At 44.6% G+C, this 24,832-nt stretch overlaps 2 protein-coding genes across 2 annotated transcripts in view; both read left to right on the plus strand.

Annotated features, from left to right (window-relative positions):
- Cul5 (cullin 5) overlaps window positions 1-5,192 on the plus strand; it is a 70,085-nt gene extending 64,893 nt beyond the window's left edge. The window contains exon 20 of the mRNA XM_013510972.1: window positions 4,985-5,192. Within this exon, the coding sequence (XP_013366426.1) occupies window positions 4,985-5,179 (195 nt within the window). The 3' untranslated portion in view covers window positions 5,180-5,192. The remainder of the gene's footprint in view (window positions 1-4,984) is intronic.
- A 13,931-nt stretch (window positions 5,193-19,123) lies between these two features.
- The window catches only part of Acat1 (acetyl-CoA acetyltransferase 1), a 19,719-nt gene continuing 14,010 nt past the window's right edge, over window positions 19,124-24,832 (plus strand). The window contains exon 1 of the mRNA XM_005378034.2: window positions 19,124-19,291. Coding sequence (XP_005378091.1) covers window positions 19,220-19,291 — 72 coding nt within the window. The 5' untranslated portion in view covers window positions 19,124-19,219. The remainder of the gene's footprint in view (window positions 19,292-24,832) is intronic.

Here is a 24,832-nt window from a genome sequence, read left to right on the forward strand (position 1 = left end):
CATGAGGTGTTGAGTTTGATTCCCAGTACGCTCCCATTCCCCCCAATTTTTTTTTTTTGAGTGAAATGTGTTGGAGATGTAGCTATGGTAGAGTACCCCTGAGTTCCTTCCGTAATACTGGAGGGGAAATGGGAAGTTTCGAGAACAGTCATAGGATTGAACTATTTATAATTGCATTTCATTTTGAGACTTCTAATTCTATGATAATGTCCAGCTAGAAAACTTACTTTTTTGTTTTTGGTACCAGGAATAAAGTAAGAAACGTAGTTTATTTAGAACTAGTTCTAAACTCGGTAGAGAACAAGTTCTCGAACATGTATTTCTTTCTTAAAAGTATCTTAAATTTAGTACTATGATACCTTCTGAACATGATGAAGATTATTTTGTCTTTAGATACGTTGTGATTGTTTTATGTTATAGGTTTTTTGTTTTTGTTTTTGTTTTTGGTGGAGGGTGTTTTGAGACAGGATCTCATTATATAGTGCAGGCTGGTCTCAAACTTGAGGCAGTCTTCCTGCTTCAGCTTCCCAAGTGCTGGGATAACAGAAATGTGCCACTACTGCAAGCTTAGGCAGTCTTTTAAAAGCCGTATTTTTCTACTTTTACCGTTTATATTTACCTCATTAACCCTGTTTCCTTTTTCTGTTCTTATCACTTAGCATTTACCATATTTTAAATTTTATTCTTTTTTTGGTGAGGTCTTTTTTTATTTATTTTTTTTTTTTTCCAGTACCGGGAATCAGACTTACAACGTTGTGCTTGCCGGGTAGGTGCTGTGCCGCTGAGCTATAATCCCCAGCCCTACTGTTTGTGTTTAATGTTTAAAACTCTAGGCCATTGCAATAAAATATGAAACCAGAGGAAAGATCAAAATATTTCATTATTTGTTGATCATATAAATTATAAAGTAACAGTGAAAAGATTAATAAATAAAAACCATTTATTTTTCTATGTAGTTAGTAAATAAGAGGAAAAAAATCTGAGAAACCATGAAATTGATTCACATTTTTTTTAAAGTAGTAAATATGACCTGTATAGAGTAGACTTTTACCAAGAGGTACCAAAAGGAATTTAATGAAAATATCTAGCTTGGGATTTGGGGGGGTTTTCTTTCTTTGTTTATTTTGTTGTGTTTTTTTTTTTTTCTCCGCTTTCTTGTTAAAATGTTTTAAATTGGCTGGCCATGGTGGTGCACTCCTAACATCCTAGCACTTGGGAGACTGAGGCAGGAGGATCATCCCAAGGTGAAGGCCAGGCTGTACTTTTTTTTTCTTTAAAGTAAGTTTTCTAGCTGGACATTATAATGGAATTAGAAGTCTCGAAATGCAATTATAAATAGTTCAATCCTATGACTGATTGTTCTTGAAACTCCCCATTTCCCCTACAGTATTAAGGATTGAACTCACGGATTGCTGAGCTATATTCCTAGTCCTTCATATTTTGAAACAGAGTCATGCTAAATTGCCCAGACAGAGGTTGCACTTGTGTTCTTCCTGCCTCAGCCTCCTGAATAGTTGGAATTACAGATGGGTGCTGGGCCTAGAAGAAATGTACCTCTTAAAGTATAATTTTAAGTGAGCTATGATAAGTAAATAGACCTCTGTGTCCATCACCCCAATTAAAATGCATGTTTCTAATCACTCCAGTAACTGCCCCAGGTCTCCTCTCCAGCCAGTCCTCCTCCTCTGCAACCCTTCATTCTTAACACCATGCTTAGTTTGGCCTGGTAGGAGTCTTCATGTAAATGGAGTCAAGCATGTGTGTACACTTGTGCCTGGCTTCTTTTGTTCAGTGTGAAAGAACACTTAATTTCACGATAAGGCTGAGTAACTTGAACAGCTAATTTTTTCCCCATATTAATACCATGTACACCAAATTTTGTATAATAATTCAGCTAGGAATATTTTTGAAATTTTACAAATTGATTTTCACTTTTATCAAAATAAGTAGATGAGAGTGATTGAAAAACTTAAAGTGGGGATGGGGATTTAGCTCAGTGGCACAGCGCCTGCCTGGCAAGCAGAAGGTCATGAGTTCGATTCCCAATACTGGAAAAACAAAAACAAAAACTTTAAAAAGTGAAGTCATGGTGGTGAAGGAACTTGGCTTTTAAACATTAAAGTGTATTGAAATGTGAAAAAAATTAAACAGTATAGCAAGAACATTAGTTGAAAAATAACTAGAATTAAATAAATATTGATGAACTTAATGCAATAAAGGAAATACCTTCTATAACCCATGGAAATAAAAGGTGTTGGGAAGTTTTATTCTTCGGGAAAATAATCAGGATTTATTCCTAGTTTATGGTATGTCTAGATAAATTATAGAGGGACTAAGGAGTCACAGTGTGTAAGGGGATAGCAGCTGTAGTAATACTATAAGATGAACAGAAAAAAGTATTCTTAGGGCTGGGGATTTAGCTCAGTGGCACAGCGCCTGCCTGGCAAGCGCAAGGTCCTGAGTTCGATTCCCTGTACCAGAGGAAAAAACCAAAAAGAAAAAAGTATTCTTTCGTGTGAAAGTGATCAGTAATTCGGTCCAAGCCAGTAATCTAAGCTCTTTGTATATGATCAATTTTTTTTTTTTTTGGGGGGGGGGGTCTTTTTGAGATAGGGTTTCACTATGCAGTTCAGGCTGGCCTTGAGCTCACTTTGTAGCCCTGGCTGGTCTCAAACTCGCAATGATCCTCCTGCCTCAGCCTCCCGAGTGCTGAGTTACAGGTTTGTGCCACTATGCCCAGCTGATCGATTTTTTTTTTTATTTCTTGATCCTATGCAACCCATCCCCATTGTGAACTGTTTCCATAGATGGCATCTGTATTGAAGGTGAAAGGAACTTACTTGGCCTTGTAGTGACACTGAAGGGATTGTCACATCCACACAATATTTACAGTCTCCTGGGTTCTTGCTGTTTGGTAGCCACGCTCTTTGATATCTTTCCCCTTGGGAATTTGGCTTTCTGTTGGTATCTGGTGCTGGTGTCTGTAGCAAATGAAGTCCAAATGTTTTCTTTTTCCCTAGTTGGAAGGGGCCACATGACCGCTTCCCTCCAGCTCTTATTGAACCTTGGAGTGCTTTGAGCCTGCCCCGTCTTGTCCTCTTGGTCTAATGCCCCCTCTTGGCCTGCGGAGCACACTGTCGTTTTTATCTGCTTGCTTGTGCTGTGTCTCCTTGCACTGCAGTTCCTGACTCAGTCCATTGTCTCTAAGCTGTGTGTCCTGTGGGAAGTGAGGGGGATTGAGGAAGTTTGCGTGGGTTTTCTCCAGCACACCACCCTTCTCTATGGAGACCTCCAGCATATGAAATGGGGCCCGGGCCAGAAACCTGTGCTGCTTTCCTCTTCGCTCCTCTGACACAGCCACCATCTCCGTCTTATCAAAGCCAGAAGAGGAGAATTTAGGACTTTTAGAATTGTCCTTTCTTTTCCTCCTTGGTTCCTTCAGGTGCCTAGAAAAACAGACTCTGTCTTCCTTATTCCTGTGTGTGCCTTTGGCATAAACTATTTATGATCTGTATTCAAGAACTTGCTTAGTGCTGGCAGAAACAAAAACAAAACTTGCTATTTGGATATGTTGAGAGTGAGAGGCATTCAGTTGACTTCATAGTGCTGGTAAAGACATTGTCATGCAGGGGACTGGAAGGGATTTTTCTCTTGTTAAATAGTGCACGACAATCCTATTAAGTCCAGCAAAATTCCGTATTAAATGTTAAAAGACAATACAGTGGCCCTGTAGCATCCACCAGGAATTGGTTCTAGGACCCCTGCTCCTAGAGATGCCAACATCTACAGATGCTCAGATCCCTTATATAAAGTGGTATGTATTTGGATATAATGCATACATCCCCTCCCGTGTACTTTAAACCATTTCTAGGTTATGTATAATGCCTAATACAAAGTAAATGTTATGCAGCTAGTTGTTACACTGCATTACTTAGGAAATAATGTTGAGGAAAAGAATTTCCTGCATGTTCGATACAGATTCAACCATTATAGGTCTGACGACTGTATTTTTGATTCAAGCCTGGTGGAATCTGTGGCTGTGGGACCAGAGATAGAGAGGGCCAACTGTATTTCTTCTTTTCTGTTTTTTACATTTTCATCATGGGTTCAAATCTCTACTAAGGCAGATAGATAGATGCCTTTTGTCGGCTAAAGAGATGGCTTGTACTGGAAAAGGTAAAAGAAAAGGTTTAGTAGTTTTCAGATAACTTCTATTCCAAGCTTAATAGTAACCAAAGAAATTGCCAAGAAAAATATTGGTAAAATTGACCTAAATGAAAATGTTTATTCCTTTAGGAAGTTAAAAACATTTAATTGAAAAATCAATACAAACTAAAGATACATCATATAATTTATTCATCTGGGAAGTACGTAAAGAGTAGTACCTAATTATTTGGAGGGGTTAAGACCAGATCTTCCTGTGTAGCCCAGGCTGGCCTTAAAACCAAGGCAATCCTCCTGCCTCAGCATCCAGAGTTCTGGGATTCCAGGTGTGCACCACTACACCTAGCAGCACTTACTGATTGTTAAAACAGACACCAACTGGCTTCTATCTACTACATAAAGGAATAACTTACAGGGAAAAGTTGTGTGTCAGGAGTTGTTGTATCTTAATTTGTATTTCACACAATACTTGGGTACATACATGTTGTATTCATAGGTAAGATCACTTTTTAAAATGTGCGTGATATGGAAAAAAGAAATGAAATGTATCCAAATATTAAATGTGGCTTTCTTTCAGCAGAGAGGTTATGGGTAATTTTGCTTTTCCTTATTTTCAAAATCTCATAATCAGATTTTCTTTTATAGGAAGGAAAAAGATTTTTTTATTTGTTCTGTACATATTCATCATATGTTAACTCCCTAATGATTGTTGTTCGTTTTGATAGCTGTGGGATAGCGGATGAACTGTACATAAAAAGTCACTTCTCATTTTGCTTTACTTAATGTATTAATACTCTTTCATTTTTATGTTTTCTTTTAGGAAGCTATCATACAAATAATGAAAATGAGGAAGAAAATTAGTAATGCTCAGCTGCAGACTGAATTAGTAGAAATTTTGAAAAATATGTTCTTACCACAAAAGAAAATGATAAAAGAGCAAATAGAATGGCTAATAGAGCACAAATACATCAGAAGAGATGAATCCGACATCAACACTTTCATATATATGGCATAATTTTGAATATCACGGACAAGACTAAGAACACAGATTTTGGAGTGCTTGGGCAGAACGTTGTCACAGTTTGAGTGGAGAAAGGTTTATTTGGACTTTGATTACATAAATATTCAAATCTCTGCCTTACCTTTACAAAACGACTCTGTGTTGCCAGTCACGCTCGTCAGCATGGTGGCTTCCCTTCATGTTGCGCGCTGTCACAGCATGCTGTTCTGTGGAGAAACTTGCATTCATGAAGAGCCCGTTATGATCTTGTAAAAGTAAATTTGATTTTTACCCACCAGGAAGAGTATCACGGGAAGGGTGAAGGCGGGGTTCTTGTTGCTTTTTTCCTCTCTTTTATTTTTCCTCTTTAAAAAAATGTACTTGCACAAGGAAGGATATTCAGATATTCATGCACTGAAAAAATGCTGTTGTCTTTGTTTTTTAAAAAATGCAGTTAAAACTAGAAGTAGCACCCTTGGCTTCTTTGATGAAGAGAGTGAGCTGGTCAATACAAAGTGGGGAGAGGGCAGATGTAGGTGAGAAGATAAATACTTCACGGCATCCGATTATTCGAATACTGCTTCAGCATCATTCATAACTGGATTTTAATGGTGATCCAAAAATGGTGTTAAATATGTCTAACTTGCAAATTTTTTTTTTTTTTTTTTTTTTCTTGCAAATTTTTTTTAAGCAGGAAACTGCTGCTTTAGTTGTTACTAAATGATGAGTTTTTAAAAATCTTATATGGCTGGAGAGCTTGTTTGAAAGTGAAGCTTATGTTGTTGCTTCAGTTGTTTGAGAGAAGTCACGGAGATAGGGAGGTCATACGGTTCAATGCTAGCATCTGTGCTGCCCGGCGAGCACAGGAAGGTCATTACGATCGCAGAGTCAGAACTGCAAAACAAACGTATTAAGTGTGTTCACTAACACACTTAATATTTATATACCTAATATTTATTATGCCATATATAACTGAAAATAATGCCGAAATCTGCTCTGATAGAAGGCATTTACGGACTGATCTCTTAATCTGCAGCATAGAACTAAATCGGTGTTTTGAAGTCTCACGATTAGAGATCTGTAGCCACAAGTTTCTGGAAAGAAAAGCATTGTCTTTCAGAAGTAATAATCAGTTCCCTAAGAGGAAGAGAGAAACCCCGACATAAGACCTGAAAAGTGTGAACAAAGATGTTACAATCTTAACATGAGCAGTAAACTTGCCAAATATGTACATACATATTTATATATTTTAAAAATAAACATTTAAAAAATGTTCAGAAGGCAACCTTGTTCCTTTCAGTCAATCCAAAGCAGCAACTTAATAGTTGCTGGCAACTGAATACCCGGAGCACTGGAAATTTTAGGACTGGAGAACAACTGAAAAGAGAAAACTTGTATTCCCCATTGGGAAAGCAGAATGGCTCAGTATGGATTTTTATTTACTGTGGTGCATGTTTCAAATTTTCTTAAAAGTTATTTTCTATCTTTTTGAGGTTAAGTATATTTGAAGGTGTGGTTTTGAAGAAAGTAGGAAATAAGACCGCTGGAAGGCACACAGTACCACACCACAGCCGAGTGCTGCGAGAGCATTTTCTCGTGGGGCGTGCCGCCGTCTCAAGCGCCGCACACTCCCTGCCGAAAAGAAGGAAGGCAGATTTACAGCATTTTAAGTTTTGCTGGTGATAGTCAAATGCCTGTTCTGAAACTCATAGAAAATTGGAATTTTGTTGACAATTTATAACCTTACACTTCTAAGATAGCATATGTGAATTGTAGACCAAACATTGTGATGAATTAAAATTAGTGTTCATTGTTTTCTCTAATTAGATGACTGTTAACAATGGATAAATTTGAAGTTTAGAAATAATTTTGTAATAATGTGGCCCTTATACCTAACAAATAAGTTGGTATTGGCATTCACTTGTCCTGATACAAGAAAGCCGAAGGAAGAGACAATGGGAGAAGTTATAGGCCTTTTTAAAAAAATTGGTAAGATTTGGGTTTTTTTAACCATAATTATTATTAGAACTTCTTAGGCATTTCTGATCTTTATTTTTGTTCATTTAAGAATGAGAGCCATGATGTTTTGATTCTGAAAGGCAAATTTAATGCAAAATGAATAACGCTAAATCCAGGGGAAACGTTTTCTATTAAATTTCATAAATTTTTAAATAGCTAATTATGTCCTACTTGTATTTGTGGGGTTCAACAGCAGCCAATACTGTACACTTACAGTTTTCATCATTTTTAAAAATTATGTATACAAAAGTTTAATTTTTGCTGTTTATGAAAACCATTGTATTGACACGGTGCCTGTACCATTGTTGAATTTTCTTTAAATATGTTTTGACATACATCTGCTAATTTTAAAAAAAATGAGTCTGAAAAATTAATTTGAATTAGTAATTCACTAAAGGTACAGAATCACAGTATTCCTTGTCAGGCCTCTTTCTGCAGTGTGCACTTAAAATTGGCGTTATCTGAGCAGGGACGAAACCTCACATAGTTCGGAGGAAAGAAAAACCCCAAGACCAAAAAGACCTTCTTTATGAGTAGTGTTGCAGGAAGACCCTCAGAGCTTAAGTTCATTCGTTCTTTCCTTCTCTCCTTTCTTTCTTTCTTTCATTCATTCATTCATTCTTGGTTATTTTTGAGACAGGGTTTCACTATGTAGTTCAGCCTGTCCTTGATTGAAACTCACTCTGTAGCTCAGGTTGGCCTTGAGCTCACAACTATCCTCCTGCCTCAGCCTCCCAAGTGCTGAGATTACAGGCGTGCGCCACCCTGCCTGGCTAGAGGTTAAGTTCTGAGTGCTTATCTTCTGATTTAAAGATGGAACTATCTGAAAATGGTAACTTTTGTTGCCACCTCATTGCCATAGTAAGTAGACATGACACAAAATTTACAAAGTAAAAATATATGACATTTTTTATGCTTACAATAAGATAAATATTAGAATATTATTGTTTGAATGATTTAATGAGATCGTAACAGAAATTCTGAAGTCTTCCAGTTTTTACATTTATTGGAGGGGGAGTGGTCCCTGAGTTCTATCAACCTACTTAATTCTCTGGCTTTTACTTTTTACATAAATGTTAAAATTTCCAAAAATGAAATGTTAGCTTTCTTATTTTTACTTTTTATTATACTTAATACAGAGTATGACCTTAGTAGTTAAAAAGATATTTTTCATTATTTGCAGCAATATGTCAGTAACCCTGCTCAAAGGACAAATTTTTAAAATTCCAGTGAAAGGTTTGCTAGTTTTACAGAAAGATTTGCTATCATAAACTTAAGCTGGTTTTTCTATTTTCATGTAAATGACTGGGATACTGTCTTACAAATTCTTGCAAGGTCATGGGTGTGAAATAAACAATACACGAGAGCTTGCCTGTCATCTGCAGTGAATGTCCTCTGGCGTGTTGAGCAAATTTGAGTTCCTAAGGTGTACTCTCCCCTCACGTGGGTGTGCGATCTTCGAATGTGTGCCGCTGCGTACCGAGGTGATAACGCTGTGCAGCTCGGAGTGGCGCAGCTTCTGTACGCAGTAGGCTGAAATATTTTGATGAACTGCTTAATTTTTGGATTTTATTTTTTAAGTTGTATAATTTATTTTCTTGCAAAATAAAAAAGTAATATAAAAGCTTTCACCTACCCAGAAAATGTTGATGTTCGACTGTACCATAGTTTCTAAGACTTTAAACATGTTACCTGCTTGTGACAGTGCACCTATCATACAACCAAGTCGGGAGGGTTGCTTGAGTCGAGGAATTTGAGGCCAGCATGGGCAACGTGGCAGGACCCCTCTCTGAGAAAAGAAATTTTACATAGTTACATATTTCAGGGTGAAACAGTAAATCCCAACCATCCTTCAGAACCACAAATAAGAAAAGTATTCTACTTAATTCTTTTAGATTTAAAATTCTAGTTCAGAATGCAAACAATTGTAGCTTTTCTACTTACTCTGACGTATGAACATCATGCCTGGAAGAGGTCATGTTGTAAATTTTACATCAGTTAAAAGTGAAAATGCTGGGTATGATGGTGCATGCCTTATAATCCCAGTACTCTGGGAGGCTGAGGCAGGAGGATCCAGCCAGCCTGGACAACTTACTGAGACCCATCTCAAAATAATACAAAGACTTGGACGGAGTTCCATGTGAAGGTCCTGGGGTCAATACCCAGTACAGCAAAAAATGCTCGTGCATGCATGTCTGTGTGTAAAATTCCTAGGGTGTATTTTAAATTTGTGAAATACTTACTTTAAAACTAGTTGAATTAGGTTATACTGGTGGATGGGTAGCTGGGCATGGTGGTGCACACCTGTAATCCCTCTACTTGGGAGCTGAGGCAGGAAAATGGCTGTGAGTTCAAGGCCAGCCTGAACTACATAGTGAGACCCTGTCCGAAAAACAGATAGTAGGTATGCTCAGTAGCATATTAGTGACCAAGTGAACAATTTAATAATCAGGAAACTGTAGAAAAACTTCATTTGTATTCAGGAACCTAACTGCATAGAAGAACTAAATTTAAAATAAATTTTAACAGTTTTAAAATTGAGAAATCATTTTTTTATTCATTTCAACTGTAGTAGCTAGCTGGATGGATAAACACATTTCATGATACGAAACTCACCCTTGGCCAGGTTTGGTCGTGCGTGTAACACCACCTATTTGTGAGGCTGAGGCAGGAGGCACAAGTTTGAGCCCACCCCAGGCAACTGAGCAATAACCTCTGAAAATTTTAAAAAAATGGGAAAGCTGAACATAGTGGCTCATGTCTGTAATCCTAGCCCTTGGGACACTGAGGCAGGAGGATTGTAGTGAATTAGAGGCCAGCCTGGGCTAGTGGTGAGTTCAAGGTCAGCCTGAACTATGTAGTGACACCCTGTCTCAAAAAAACAGCAGATGTAGCTCAGTGCAAAGGCCCTACATTCAATCCCCAGTATCACAAAATACCTAGAATATGTAAAGAACTCCAAAAAGTTAGGCTCCCTCAAAATAAGACCCAGTGAGCCGAGTGTGGTGGCTTATGCTTGCAATCCCAGCACTTGGGGGGCTGAGGCAGGAGGATTGCTGAGTTTGAGGCCAACCTGGGCTACAAAGTGAGTTGGAGGCCAGCCTGAACTGATAGTGAAACCTTGTCTCAAAAAGACAATAAAATAAAATGAATCTGTACTTCCCAGAAGTATAAGTGAGCAATAAATATGTGAAGAAATGGTCAGTATTACTGGCCATTAGAGAAATGCAAATTGAAACACTGAGATTCCATCTTACCGCAGAAAAAATGGCCATCATCAAGAAATCAAATAACAACAAATGCTGGCAAGGCTGCATTGAGTTAGATTTGAAAGTTACTTTTTTAACTTGTATTTTTCTTGGTATTCGTTTGCAGTACATAATTACGTTCATCATGGGATGCTGGTACATGTGCCCAACACCTCTCTCTGCTTCACCTTCCTCTTGCTTTCCTCCCCCTCCCTCCAGCTTGTTTTTTCTTCCATCAGATTTACTGGTACATTTTTAAAGAATTTTTTTTTATTGTTTCTCTTTTTGAGACAGGGTCTTGCAATGCAATTCAGGCTGGCCTTGAACTCACTTTGTAGCCCAGACTGATCTCAAACTCGCAATGATCCTCCTGCCTCAGCCTCCCGAGTGCTGGGATTACAAGCGTGCGCCACCATGCTGGGCTATTGGTATATTTTAGATATACATAATGATCCCACTCATCATAGAGAATCTGTAGCTGTACATGATATAACTTTTTTCCCATTCCCCTACCCTCCCTTCAACCCCTCTTCCCCTCCCCATGTACAAAAGCTTTGTTTCCATGTTTTCCTTCTTTCCTCACTTTTTTCATTGCTTTCCCCCCTTCCCCCTCCCTCATCACTCCATCTCTTTGTCCCCTTCCCATTTGCAAAAGATCTAGCTCCCTTTTTCCCATTATCTTCTGTTTTGGCTTTTAATTTACTTGCACATTGGGTTTCCCGTGTAAGAGAAACCAGGCAATATTGAAGCTGTATATCTGGTTTATTTCACTGATTATCATGGTCTCAAGTTGCATTCATGTTCCTAGAAGTGACTGAAGCTTATCCTTTTTTATGGCAGAGCAGTGCTCCACTGTATGTACCAGTCTGTATCCACTTATTTGTTGATAGACTTACAGGCTGCTTCCAGTATTCAGCTAAGATGAACTGTGCTGCTGGAAAGGCACTGCAGTATATCTTTCAGGAAGATACCTTGAAGGGGAATAGCTCGGTGGAATGGATTGGGGTGGAAGGACAAGGTCTCTGCATGTAGTTCTGGCTGGCCTTGAAATCACCGTGTAGTCTAGGCTGGCCTCGAGTTTATAGCAATCCTCCTGCCTCAGCCTCCCAAGCACTGGGATTACAGCCATGCACCACCACACCTGGCTGTAATGGAATTTCTAGTTTTAATTTTTAGAGGAATCTCTGCACTGATTTCCATAGGGATTGTACTAGTTTATTTTCCCACTACATATAGAAGGGTTCCTTTTCTCCCTACAAGTTCTTCAGCATTTGTTATTACTTGATTTCTTGACAATAGCCATTCTTGGGGCTGGGGATTTAGCTCAGCGGTACAGCGCCTGCCTGGCAAGCGCAAGGTCGTGAGTTCGATTCCTGGTGGTGGGGGGATAGCCATTCTTTCTGGAGTAAGATGGAATCTCAGTATTGTTTTAATTTGCATTTCTTGAATGGCTAGAGATGTTGAACTTTATTTATTTATTTATTTTTGACCAGTTGTACTTTTAAGAAGTTCTGTTTCGGCTGTCCATTTTTTGTTTGGGTCTTATTTTGGGGGACTCTAATTTTTTTGACTTCTTTACATATTGTAGACAGCAGCTCTCTGTTGAAGAATAGAGTGAAGAGACAACCTACAGAATAGGAAAAAATTTTTGAAAGTTACTTGTTTTAAAGTACCACGATTGAGACTGGGGATTTAGCTCAGTGGCGCAGCACCTGCCTGGCAAGTGTGAGGTCCTGAGTTCAATTCCTGATACCCGCCCCCCAACTATCACAATTATGCCAGTAAGAAGACTTGGGAATACCCATAAACAGTCCTTTCTCTGTAGCTGCTAATTTAATAATTTTCCCTTGCTCTATTTTACCTCTTTGATTATTGGCAGATAATCTTGCTTTGAAAAAGTAAAAAAAAAAAAAAAGAAAAAGGAAAGTCTCCAGCATGAAAGTTCTTAACTTGCTTTCCTTCCAAGTCTGAACTTCACCTCTAATAGTGTCCGTCTTCACCTGCTTACCTGTCTCACGAAGCAGATCGCTCACTTCTTACTCGAGGCCTCTATGTCCCACTTCTCTGAATCCCATAGTCCCTTCCTCCTGTGTTTTGCTCCACAATATCTACGTCTCCCTGCTCTTCTACATCTTTGGCATATTTGCTTCCTAACTTGCAGCAGGGGCTGTCAGCGTGAGCCCGCAGAGCAGCGGCGTTAGCACCGCCTGGGAACTTGGCAGTGGAAGTTCCCGAGCTCCGCGCAGACCTGCGGCGTCAGACCGCAGGGGAGGCCCGGCACTCTCGCCCTCCGGGTGATGCCGACGCGCACTGAACCTTAAAATCCGCCCACTGGCCCGCAGGCGTACCCAAGCGCCCGCCACCCTTAAAACGCGTTCTCTCCCCACCGTGGTCGTGCTGTGGCCTCATTTTCACCCCGCTCCCTTCTCTGCTAAACATCTTGCCGGATGGGTCCACAGTCTCAGCACCCCGTTTCTTCAGCTTGGGGCTCCTTGGCCTGGGTCCCCGCTGCTTTCCTGCCAAGGTGATCAGCGAGACCTCTAGTGCTTACAAGTGCACTTGCGCTGGGCGTGGTGGCCCGCGCCCGCTCGGAGGCTGAGGCAAGGGGGCCGTCTCGGGCTGAAGGCCAGCCTGGCTTGCATACTGAGCCTGTCTCAATAACCAAAAAAAGTGCTTTTCCAATTTCCCTTCCACTTGATCTTACGTCAGCTGCGCCTGGAACGCTTCGAGCGCTTGAGTTTGTTTCGGCCTTGGTTTCAAGGAGAGGATCCCGCTGCCACTCTGATCGCTCTTCTGTGCCAGCTTCATTCTCTGGCCTCCGGCTGGCACACCAGGATGCCATCTCAGGAGTCTTCACTCCCGCAGGCTACGTCTTCTCCTGGTGACCCCTCTGCCCCCGGTGTCGGCACTGCCCGTGTGCTGCTCCACAGCGTCTCCGGCCGCTCTCGGCGAGGGCTCGCGTGCTGTCAGAACCGAGGGCTGGACACGGGGCCAGCACACGGGGCTCCGGCCCCCTTTCTACAGTGCATTTCAAGACAGCCTCTCCGAAGTCCCCATGCTGCCCAGACTCGGCTCAAGCCTCCTCAGACCGGCCTCAGCCTCCCAGGCGGCTGGGGTCCCAGGTGCTGCGCCACGCCTGGTTTCTGTACTCCTTGTACATTAGCTCCTGTCGGTCACCCTGCCCGCCGCGCACTGCTGACTGTGCCGCGCTGCCGCCTCTGGAGTCTCGTTTCCATTCGTCACCACTTCTCGTGTGGTCACTGGACAAGAATCCATCGCAGTCTGCTTGTGCCACCCGAGGGAGGTAAGAATGTACCCTAAAAGAATATACCCTCATAGCTGCTGGGTGCTTCTTGGCCGTGTGTGTGTGTGTGTGTGTGTTGGGGACTGAATCTAGTGTCCTATGCTCTATCATTCTTGGCCTACATTTCTGAAGTACTTCAAATGTAGAGTGGTGAAGTAGTGTCCGTAAGATTTTGTCAGTAAGCATTTCTGGGTCGTGGGCCTATCCCAATTGTTCTCCTAGTTAAACTCACACCAGCCGGGTGTGGCACCAGTTCAAGTAGAACTGGTGTCTGAAGACTTACTAAGACCGTCCCGAAATGCCTTCCGTGCACTGTTCTGTTCTAGATCCCAGGGTAAATCATGGAAGTTATTTTTGGGAACTATTGCCTTAGGCACTTTCCTATTTATATTGTAATCATGTTCATATTCAGATTGGTGAGGCGCGAGCATTGCCATGTGCCTGCTACAGAAGCTCAGGATTCCTGGGGACATTGTATAAACTAGAAAATAAGCCACAGATAGGCAGTTTGACTAGGGTGAGTGCACCAGACTCCTCCTCCTGGTGTGACAGAGTGCCACCAAGTGGGTGGCTTAACGCCACAGAAACGAACTGTTGCACACTTTTAGAAGCCTGAAATCCGCGTGTTGGCAGCGCTGTGCCACTCCCTCTGAGGACTCTGAGGAGTCCTTTTTATAGCCTTGGAGGGGGCCAGCAGCCTTGGCAAAAGACGTTGTCTCCAAACAAGGTCACATTCTGATGCTGTGGGCAGATGCGAACTTCACTATAGCCAACCCTTTATTCCCCCAGTTCACTATTCGTTCCATGGGCAAAATACACTTATCCCATTTCAATAGCCTCAAAAATCAATCTTCCTTCTTTCCTCCCTCCCTCTCTTCTTTCCTTCCTTCTTTTCTACAGGGTCTCATTATGTAGCCCAGGTTGGCTTTGAACTCAACGCAACCCTCCTGCCTCGGCCTCAAGAGTGCCGGGATTAGCTGAGTGTGGTGGCACACCCCTGCAACAATCCCAGCACTCAGGAGGCTGAGGCAGGAGGATCACTGTGAGTTTGAGGCCAGCCTGGGCTACAAAGTGAGCTCAAGGCCAGCCTGAACTGTGTAGTGAGACCCTGTCTCAAAAAGACAAAAAAAAAAGGGGCTGGAATTTTAGGCATGTGCCACCAAAACAAAATAAAATTTTATTTATTTATTTTTTTTGTTTGTTTGTTTTTGGTTTTTCTCCGGTACCAGGAATTGAACTCATGACCTTGCACTTGCCAGGCAGGCGCTGTGCCGCTGAGCTAAATCCCCAGCCCCTCAAAATAAAATTTTAAAACCCACTTATTTTAGCATTAACTCTAACTCAAGAAGTTTTAATTCTCATCTAAACCATGTAAATGAGATGGGTATGAGCCATCCAGAGGCAAAATTCCTCTCATCCGTGATGAAACCGGGAAACAAGTTATCTGCCTCCAGTGTACAATGATGGGTGCTGTGGTTTACTGTCCTTCTGGGCCAGGTATGATGGCACCTGGGGGTCAGCTAGTCTGGAGAAGGTTGATTCGAACCCAGAAGTTTGGACCTCACCTCTTCAGAGAAATGAATGTGTCCCCTCCAACATTCATGTTGAGGCCAGGCATGGTGGCACACGCCTATAATCCCAGCACTCGGAAGGCTGAGGCAGGAGGATGGCTGGGAGTTGGAGTCCAGCCTGGGCTACACAGTGCATTCAAGGCCAGCCTGAACTGCATAGCAAGACCCTGTCTCCGCCCCTGCCCCATTTCATGCTGAAGTGTAATCACCACTGTGTAGGTACTGTATTGAGGTAGGGCCTTGAGGAGGTGAGGCCACAAGGGCCCCACCATTTGGAAGGGCACACGGGACCTAACTTAGCTTCCTGTCACCTCTCTGCTCCTCTGCTACGGGAGGACTTGACACAGAGGCCCTCACCAGACTCCTAGTGCTTGTGCCTGCATCTGGGACTTCCAGGTCTCCACCACTGTGAGAAACTAATTTCTCTATGTCAGTTACCCAGCCTCGGGTATTCCGTTACAGCAGCACAGACAAATGAAGACAGGGAGGAGGGCATCGGATAGAGAGTTCCGTGAGGACAGGCAGAGTTCGGGAGCTTTGAAAGCCAGCAGGGCAAACGCATTGACTTTCAAGGACTGAATGACCCTGCTGTCCAGCTCCATCCAGGCTGGGGGCCATAGCGGCACCCTGTGCTCCAGCAGTCATTCTCCCTGCACCTTTAACTTTCTCCACCCCTTTGCATCCAGACTGGCAGTGTTTCTGCTGGTGTAAAATTTCTCAGCACTGGTAGGTGTGAGACATCCCACCCGGACAGCCTGTTTCTGCTCCCGTTGTGCTGAGAGGGTCGGTGAAGCCCACATCGCACACCCACTCCCTCTGCAGTCGGTTGTCCGACAGGCTTGCTGCTCCAGGTAGAGCACACCTTCTCGCCTGCAGTGCAGTTAGGCTGAGATTATTCCAGAACCATTACTGCTGGTTCTTTTTTGCTTATGTCTTACCTCAATTTTCTCTCTTTTCTCACATTTTAACATAAAACAGGAAGGAGAAACCAAGTTTTTGTTTCCAAATTTTGCTTAGAAATCTCACTAAATATCCCAGTTCATTTCCTACAAGTTGTACCTTGCATCCAACACTAGAACGCAAGTTGGGCCATTTTCTACCGCTTTATAACATGTTCAGTACATGGCCCTAGTTTCCCTGTGAGGCCTCAACTTTCACATTCATATTTCTACCAACATTCCGTCACGACAATGACTGGCTTATCTAAAATGACAGAAGGATTCTATACTGTCTACTTCCTCCTGATCCCCAACCAGAATCGTCCATTTTGTCTGCATTTCCACCAATTGTTTCTTCAAGGCAATTTAGGCTTTTTCTATTATGTCCTTCAAGATTTCTCTTGTTAACTCAATGTAGTGGTGCACACCTGTAATCCTGGTATTCTGAGAGGCTGAGGCAGGAGGACCACAAGTTCACGCACAGACTGGGTAACTTAGTGAGACCCGATCACAAAATTTAAGAAAAATTTAAAAAGGGCTGGGGATGTGGCCCAGGACAAAGCCTCTGTCTGGGTTCAGTCTCCAGTGCTGAAAGAAAAAAAAAAACAATCTCCCTGCCTACTACCCAACTCCAAAATACTTCCATATTTTCATTTGTTATAGCAGCATCCCACCTCTCAGTACCAAATATTTGCTGTAATGAATAACCACAAAAGGGTGACTTTAAAACTCTAGACAAAGGGAGACCCTGCCTCCCAAAGGATGGATGGATGGATAGATAGATGACAGATAGATAGATAGATAGATAGATAGATAGATAGATAGATAGATAGATAGGGGACTTATACTAGGACTGGGAGTGCAGCTCAGCTGCTGGAGCTCTTACGTAGGTGTTGAGGCCCAAGGTTTCAGTCTCCAGTGCTGCAAAATAAGACTTGTAATTTGCAAGGCATGGCTTCCCTCCACATTCTGCCGCTAGATGGAGGTATTGGCTAGAGTTTCTTTTTTTTTTTTTTTTCCTTTTTTTGAGACAGGGTCTTGCTGTGCAGTTTAGGCTGGACTTGAGCTCACTTTGTAGCCCAGGCTGGCCTTAAACTTGCAATGATTCTCCTGCCTCAGCCTCCCGAGTGCTGGGAATACAGGTGTGCACCACTACGCCACGCCATAGAGTTTCTTGACAAGTGTACTCCACTCCTTTTGGAAAGATGTAATTCTTTGTTAATGTATTTGTGGGCGCTGGGGTAACAGCTCAGTGGCAGAGCATTTGCCTAGTTGCTTGAGGCCCTGGGTGGATCTCCAACACTGCCAAAAAAATTATGTCCAGATGCTGTATTACCTACTGTGTTAAGAAATGGTAATCCAAAGCCATACATTCAGATACATTTTTTTGTGCCAGGTGTGGTGGTGCAGGCCTGTAATCCCTGCACTTGAGAGGCTGAGACAGGAAGATCAGCCTGATTTCAAGGCCAACCTGGGCAACATAGTGAGTTCAAGGCCAGCCTGAACTATAAAGTGAGACCCTAAAAAAAAATTTGTTTTAGGTTTTACATTTTTGAGACACGGTCTTGCTTTGTACTTCAGGCTGATCTTGAATAATGTAGCTTGGTCTGGCCTTGACCTCATCTCAATTTTCCTGCCTCAGCCTAATTAAATATTTTAAAATGTATTTCATTTTTCTTTGTACTGGAAATTGAACCTGGGACTGTTGTGGTACATCTTAAGCCCTTTTTGTTTTTTTATTTTGAGACAGAGTCTCAGTTGCTCTGGTTGGACTTTTTTTTTTTTGGCACCGGGAATCAAACTCAGGACCTTGCACTTGCCAGGCAGGCGCATATGCCACTGAGCTATATCCCTGGCCCTCTGGTTGGACTTAAACTTGCAGGCCTCTTAGGTCACCCTCCTCAATAGCCCTGATCACAGGTGTGGACCAACACGGATGGCTTAGAATTTTTTTAACTTTTGGCGGTACTGGGCTTTCACACTGAGCTATATCCCCAGCCCCATTTATAGTTTAAGATAGGGTCTTGCTAAATTGTCCAGGTAGGACTCGAATTTGTAGTCACCCTGCCTCAGCCTTGCAGAGTGCTGGGACCGCAGGAGTGCACTACCACATCCAACTTCTAGATTCTTAAATGAACTAACTAGCTACATTTTTACCCACAAACATAGCAGCTTACAGACAATAAGAGCCCGGTGTGGTGCCCAACGCCTGTAGCCTGCTTAAAGGTTCCGCAATGTGATAGCAATAAGACCTAACATCTATACTGTTCTCCAGGTAAAACCTAGGAAAACAATGCAATATAATGATACTGCATTAGTTCAGACCACTTTGTGTGCAATCGTTGACTAAAAATAGCTCATTTCTTTGCATCCCAGTTACTTTCCTCAGTTGAAGCTCAGATAATAATAGCAGCTGATTCAGAGATTTTGGTGGAGGCTATTCTAATCCTTGTTAATTGCTCAATAAAGTTTCGCCCTTAACAGGAGTTGTATCGCTAGCTTCCTCGTCTGCTGAATGACAACTTCAAGATTCACTCAACATACTTGAAAAGCTCACTGTATTGCTGGAAACATATTCGTGCATTTCCTTTGTAAGGCTTTGAGTAGAGTGAGAAAGGTTCGGATTACATACGAACCAGCGGCCTCACGTGGAGGAAATGAGCACCAGCAGCGGGTCAGGTGCTTCTCTGCTCCTGGCGCCCAAGAAGTGCCAGCACCTCCATCCAGCCACGTTGCTGTTCTGTCAATTTTTTCCCAGGCCGGACTGCCGCGTCAGGGCGTCCGGCGCTAGGCCCCGCCCTATTCCCCGCCCTACGCGTGGTTGCTGGCCAATCGCCGCCAACCGTGTCTGTCCGAGACTGCTGATTGGAGGAGACGGCAGGGGCTACGCCTACTCCAGGCGGCTGTGTCAACGCTTGGGAAAGTCGCAGCGGGCGCCCGACTGCCTCTGCCCTTGAAAGCTTTTCCTGGCGACCATGGCCGGGTCGGCGGTACTTCTGCGAGGCGGCGTCCGCGGGTGCAGCCCCGTGCTTCGGAGGCTGATGCAGGTGAGCGCGGCTCGTCCCTCGGCTGACTCGAGGCCCCACCGCGCCCGGACCTAGGACTCTGGGAGCCCGTTCTCGTCTGAAAGGTTCCGGCCTCGCAGGTTCCGGCCTGTGCCCCGCGGCCCGGGGCCGCCGCGCTCGGGCCGCGCCGCGCCGCTCGCAGGCTCGTGAAGCCGTGGCGGTGTTTTCTTCACTGTCTGTCAGGAGAGGGCTCCTTCTCCCTTGCTTTTCAGTGGTGAGCACTGGCCGGCGAGAGCGCGGCGCGAGGTGGTAGGAGAGACGACCCTCCTCGGAGCGCCTGAAAACGCCGGGGGCGGGTTTTCCGTGCGGGGCCGGCGGGCGTTCCCGGGAGCGGGTCGCGAGCTCGGACGCGGCGGGAGCGCGGACTTTCCTGCTTCCGTCCCGACCGGAAGTCGGAGCGTTCGCCCGGGGGACAGCCGCAGCCCCTCGCAGGGGAAGCGGGAGCGAGCGCTGTTGAGCGAGAGATTGAGAGTGACGTAGGAGTCGAGGAGGAGGGCGCGAAGCCCGGGGATGAAGGGAAGGTGTGAAACTGTCCCTGCGTGGACTGAGGGCGTTGCCTGGTTTGGGTCCTAGCGCCTCAGAAGCCTGGCGTGAGCATCCCTTGAGCTGGGGAGTTCGAAGCCAGCCTGGGTGACTTGCGCCTTAGCAAGGCTCAAGGAAAAGAAAAAGAAATCCTGGCGACAGAGACGTTAGGGAGGTCAGAAGGAGTACGTTTCCAGGAACGATGAGTTTTTCAATTTTTTAGAAGATTTTAATTGGCTTTATTTTATAGTTTTAGCGTTGGGCAACATTTCATGTCATAAAACAGTGACTCTTGTGGGAAAGGTGAGTCTTAGCGTATTTGTTCGTTTCATGGAACGATTTGAGAAATCACAAAAACGTAGTTATGTCAGCTTGGTTGACTCGGTGAGTTCGCTGACCTAGATGCAGTACTCTAGGTATGTAACAAACAAATTGCAGAGCCTTCCCATGTTTCCTTAAGCGCTTACAATCAGAAACACACGTTCCTGATGAGAAACATGGACCAGAGCGGGGTGAGGTGGTTAGGATCACTGGATCAGCCTAGGCAACACAGCGAGAACCTGGCTCTTTAAAAAAAAAAAAAAAAAAAAAAAATCAAAAAATCAAATGAACCTGTAGGTTCTGTAACAATTGATGTGTGGCAGTTTCTCTTTTTGGGGGCTTGGGGTGGGGCTCGAGCTCAGGTCCTAATGCGTGGTAAGGAACTGGCTTGTGTCACCAGCCCACATTCATCTGACTGAACTCCAGCGATCAGGCGTGTTGGATGTTCCTTGAATTCAGTAATCATCTTTGCCTTCTTTCTGTTATGGGCAGCAAACCTTTGCAGACTGCCCCGGAGATTGTTGACCCCTAGCTGTGACTTTTTCTGTCAGAGGTGTCTCTACTCATCGCTTTGCATTTACTTGGTGTCCTTTTTTCCCCCCTTTTTAACGCTTTGTAGTTAATTTCAGCTGAAAAACAAAAATCAGTGATTTAATTCTTTTTTCCTCTTGACTTTCATGCGTTGACACTATTGACCACCCAGGCTTTAGTCTCCTGCTCTGTGGTCTGATCTGGTTTACTCTTGTTCCCCTCCACCTCCCCCCCTGCAGGGCCGGGGATCCACCAAGGGCCTGTGCGTGCTGTGCAAGTGCTGTACGGCTAAGCTGCACTCCCAGCTTCCATTCCGGTTCTAAGACTCAGACTTCTCCAAGGTTCTTGTACTGCGTCATCCTGAGCTCTGTGCGCGCGGACCGTGGCTCTCCCTCCCTCACTGTCTGTATGGCTGTGGATTGCCTGTTGCTGGTCGCGTTTCATTCTCCACCCTGTACCCTCTGACTCCTTGGCTTTGGGGTCTTCTCTGTCTTCTTTTGGTCCTAACAGCCTCAGTGTACCAGTGCCCTCCTGTTACCGATTTCCTCACTGACTGACTGTCCCTTGCTCTCAGCTCTTTTGTCCCTTGTGTATTTCATTCATTGCACTAAATTGTTTCACGCAGATTTGTTTCTGTTTTCACGGTTGAATCCTGATGGTTGCACTCACTGCTTTTGCTCCCTTTCTTTTCCCTCTCTCTCTCTGTACATTGTCCAGCGTCAGTCCCTGGGCCCTTACTTCTCTGCAGCTGGAACGTCAAGGTAGTCAGACAAGTAGTGACAGTGACTTGATAATACACACCGTGGACAGATGCGAGCCATGGCAGCGTTAGCATGTGTTGAACTAACCAGTTCTGAGGCGCTGAGAGTCAGGAGTGAAGCGTAATTTTTAGGGCCCAGCCTTTGGCATGTAGATGGGTAGGGGAGATTTTCCCCGAGGAACAGATTTGGGGGACCTGGGCTGGGGTTGTCTGGTTAGATGAAAGGGTCTGAGAGAAGAGAACCAGGTGAAAGACAGATTGGGGAGTCACTGCCATCGATGGCGGTGGAATCCGTGAGCTCATCCAGGGCATTTCAGGGACGGGCAGAGCAGGCAGCCTGCGCAGAGGAAAGAGGACAGTGACTTGGAGGAAAACCATGGCAGTGTCCTGTGCCCCCTTGAATGCCAAAGAGCTACGCAAGAGGAGGGGTGTCACCTTCCGAGGGCAGCACGTGTCACACATTGGGCAGCTTCAAGCGAGAGGAGTCTGTTCTCTTACGGTTCTGGAGGCCGTCAAGCTGTGGCCGCGGGCCTGCTCCTCCTTAGGGGCGCCCCCCTCACGCGGGATTCCGCGTGGGCACCACCTCACCGAGTTTCCTCTTTGTGTAAGGACACCAGTCCTACAGTTTGGGTCTGCCCTAATGACCTCATTGTAACTTAACTCTGTAGAGACCCCGTTTCCAAACGAAATGAAGTTCTGAGGTACTGGGGGTTATTGCTGCTTCTTTGGGAGGACACAATTCACCCTATACAGCCAGGTGTGGGTAGCACATGCCTCCCAGCATTTGGGAGGCTGAGGCCAGCCTGCACCACAAAATGAGGCCCAGTCTAGAAAGAAAAAACGAAAAATCAGTTCAGCCCGTACAGAGCTTATTGTATCAACCATTTTTCAACAGTGTCAAAATTTAACATACTAGAGTGGTCATGTAAGATTTCAACAAAAGACTTTCATAGATGAAGTCCATAAAATGAACTTATACCTAAAATGAAAGGTTTTTATTTAAAGTAGCATAATTATTTAATATATAGAGACATGAGTAAGGTCATGAAGAAATACAAATTTGAGATGTGGTTTATGTAAAGGAATTTTTTTCTGTAGATAATTTGCATAAGCACAAAGCATTTTGAGTTCTGCTAATAATACTCTATCCTAAGAAGTTGAAAAGTTTAAAAATGCTTTATTTGCTTTTCCTAATATTTCCTTGAAAAGGCTCACTGCACTGATTTTTGCAGTACTTTTGCTATACAGATGTTACCTGTGGATTTTTTCTCTTCTGTAGGTCCACCTATACCTACAAAGGAGCAATAAAAATTTAGTGTCTTAACAGTGTTGATCAGTGAAGGATATAAGCAAATAATGACTAAAAATCAGTGCAATACTTCGGACAGAGTAATTGCTTCAAGTTCCTAAATTTCATTCGTGTTTTTCATAAAATAAGTATTTATGGCAGTGTAGAGGCTAAAATTAGAGGCTCTGGAGTCAGACTGCCTGAATTTAGAATCCTAGTGTGCCTTTCGCTAGCTGTGTGACTAGGGAGGTGCCTGACCAGTGAGACTTCTGAATCCCCATTTGTAAAAGGAGAGTAATAGGTGCTCCTGGCTCTCGCTGACTTTTAAAGTATTCCAGATTGCTGTTTGTGTCTGCCTCCTCTTCACTTCCCTACAATTAGCCTCTTTAACCTTTGTTTTTTGAGATAGGGTCTTGCTGTGTGTAGTTCAGGCTGGCCTTAAACTCACTATGTAGCCCAGGCCGGCCTCAAACTTGGGAGTGATCCTCCTGCCTCGGCCTCAGGAGTGCTGGGCTTACAAGAGTGTGCCACCATGCCCAGCTCAGAGTGGTCTTTTTATAGTAGCCATCAGTGGCTTGTGATTGCACAGGCCCGATCCTGAAGTGAGATGGGGTTCAGAACAGGCAGCTAGTATGGGGCCCAGATGAAGAATGATGGGGTTTAGAAGGCAAACCAGGAGCCAGATCATGCAGGGCCTTGTAGCATAAGGTAAAGAAAGGGCTTTGATAGCATTCCAGGATCACTGGAGAACCACCAAGGGGTTTTAAGCAGGCGAGTGGTGCGATCTGATGATTTACTGTCTAAAATTGGGTAGACTGGAAAGGTGGGTCAGGGAAGCAGGAGTCAGTACCAAACAGGAACAAGAGAGAGTGACCCGGACGTGGTGGCAGCCGTGTGAACTGAAGCGTGTGGAAGAGTTCAATCTGTTCGGACAGAGTATCGACAGTATTTATGGTAGAGTATCTTGGTTTTCGGGGTTGGGATAGAGGTAATTTTGGCTTGCGTCCCTGAGATAGGGAATAGTGAGAAGAAACTGGTTTCCCACAGTGGAAAACTGAGACAGTAGGCATTCAGCTGGAACTGTGAAGCTGGCTCTTCAGTGCGTGAAGCTGATGGTCAGTGAAGAGGCCCAGACTGGAGGCAGAAGTGTGGAAATCCTGGAGACGCCGTGCCGCTGCAGGCACTGAGCCCACGCAGATTGTCTGAGGAAGGCGCGGCGCTGGGGACAGAAGGGGCGGGAGAGTCTGGGCGTTCCAGTGCCTGGAGGCTGGCGAAGGGAAGGTGAAGGCTAAAGGTGCGAGGTATCACTGGGGAGGTAGAGGGCACCCACAGATTCTTAGGGTGGAAACCGTGAGAGGGTTTCCATGGTGCTGTGCACATTCCCGTTTCATTCTCACAAGACCTGCGCCGGGTGTGTGAGCCGCCCCCGGGGAAGTGAGTCCAAACAACCTGGGCCGCCCAGGCGCTGACCATTCTGCGGACTTCCAAAGAGGAGCACGGAGTTCGGTGTTTCTTCAGGGGTGGAAATGATGATAGTGAAGTTTTTTTCCAGTATATTTTATAACATATATTTTATACATACGTGTTTGTACCCGTGTGTGTATACAGTATCAAAGATACTGATGGTGTGAGGCACGCAGACGTGTGAAGATGCGCGCGTGGATCCATTTCTTTGCTGTGCAGCGATCTGTTGCCGTGTGTGTGCTTACGTGTGTCCCTCGAAGCGCTGCTGTGCTCGCTTGCAGCGCAGCGTCTACCACGCAGGGCGCCTCGTGTGGGGCCGTGCAGTTCTGGAGCCGGCTGGGACGGCCGCGGGCGGGCGGGCGGGCGGCGTGTGTTCGGTGGGGCCGCTCGCACCGCGGAGCGCGCTCGAGCTGGGCGGAGGGCACGGAGGGCCGAAGGGCCCGCGGCTGAGCTGAGCGGCCAGCTGAGAAACGAGGCGAAAGTTAACGCGGGCCGTGGGGCAAAGTGCGCGTGTTTCTGCTCGTTCCCTTGCTGCCTTCTCGAGCCGGGAACTTGCCAAGTAGCCAGGCGGGGCGCCGAGGGCGCGGCGCGGGCGGGCGGGTGACGGCGGAGCGCGTGGGGAAGAGCCCCGGCGGAG

The sequence above is a fragment of the Chinchilla lanigera genome, unplaced genomic scaffold, assembly GCF_000276665.1.
Source record: "Chinchilla lanigera isolate Chin_1 unplaced genomic scaffold, ChiLan1.0 scaffold00011, whole genome shotgun sequence".
NCBI classification, from domain to species: Eukaryota; Metazoa; Chordata; class Mammalia; order Rodentia; family Chinchillidae; genus Chinchilla; species Chinchilla lanigera.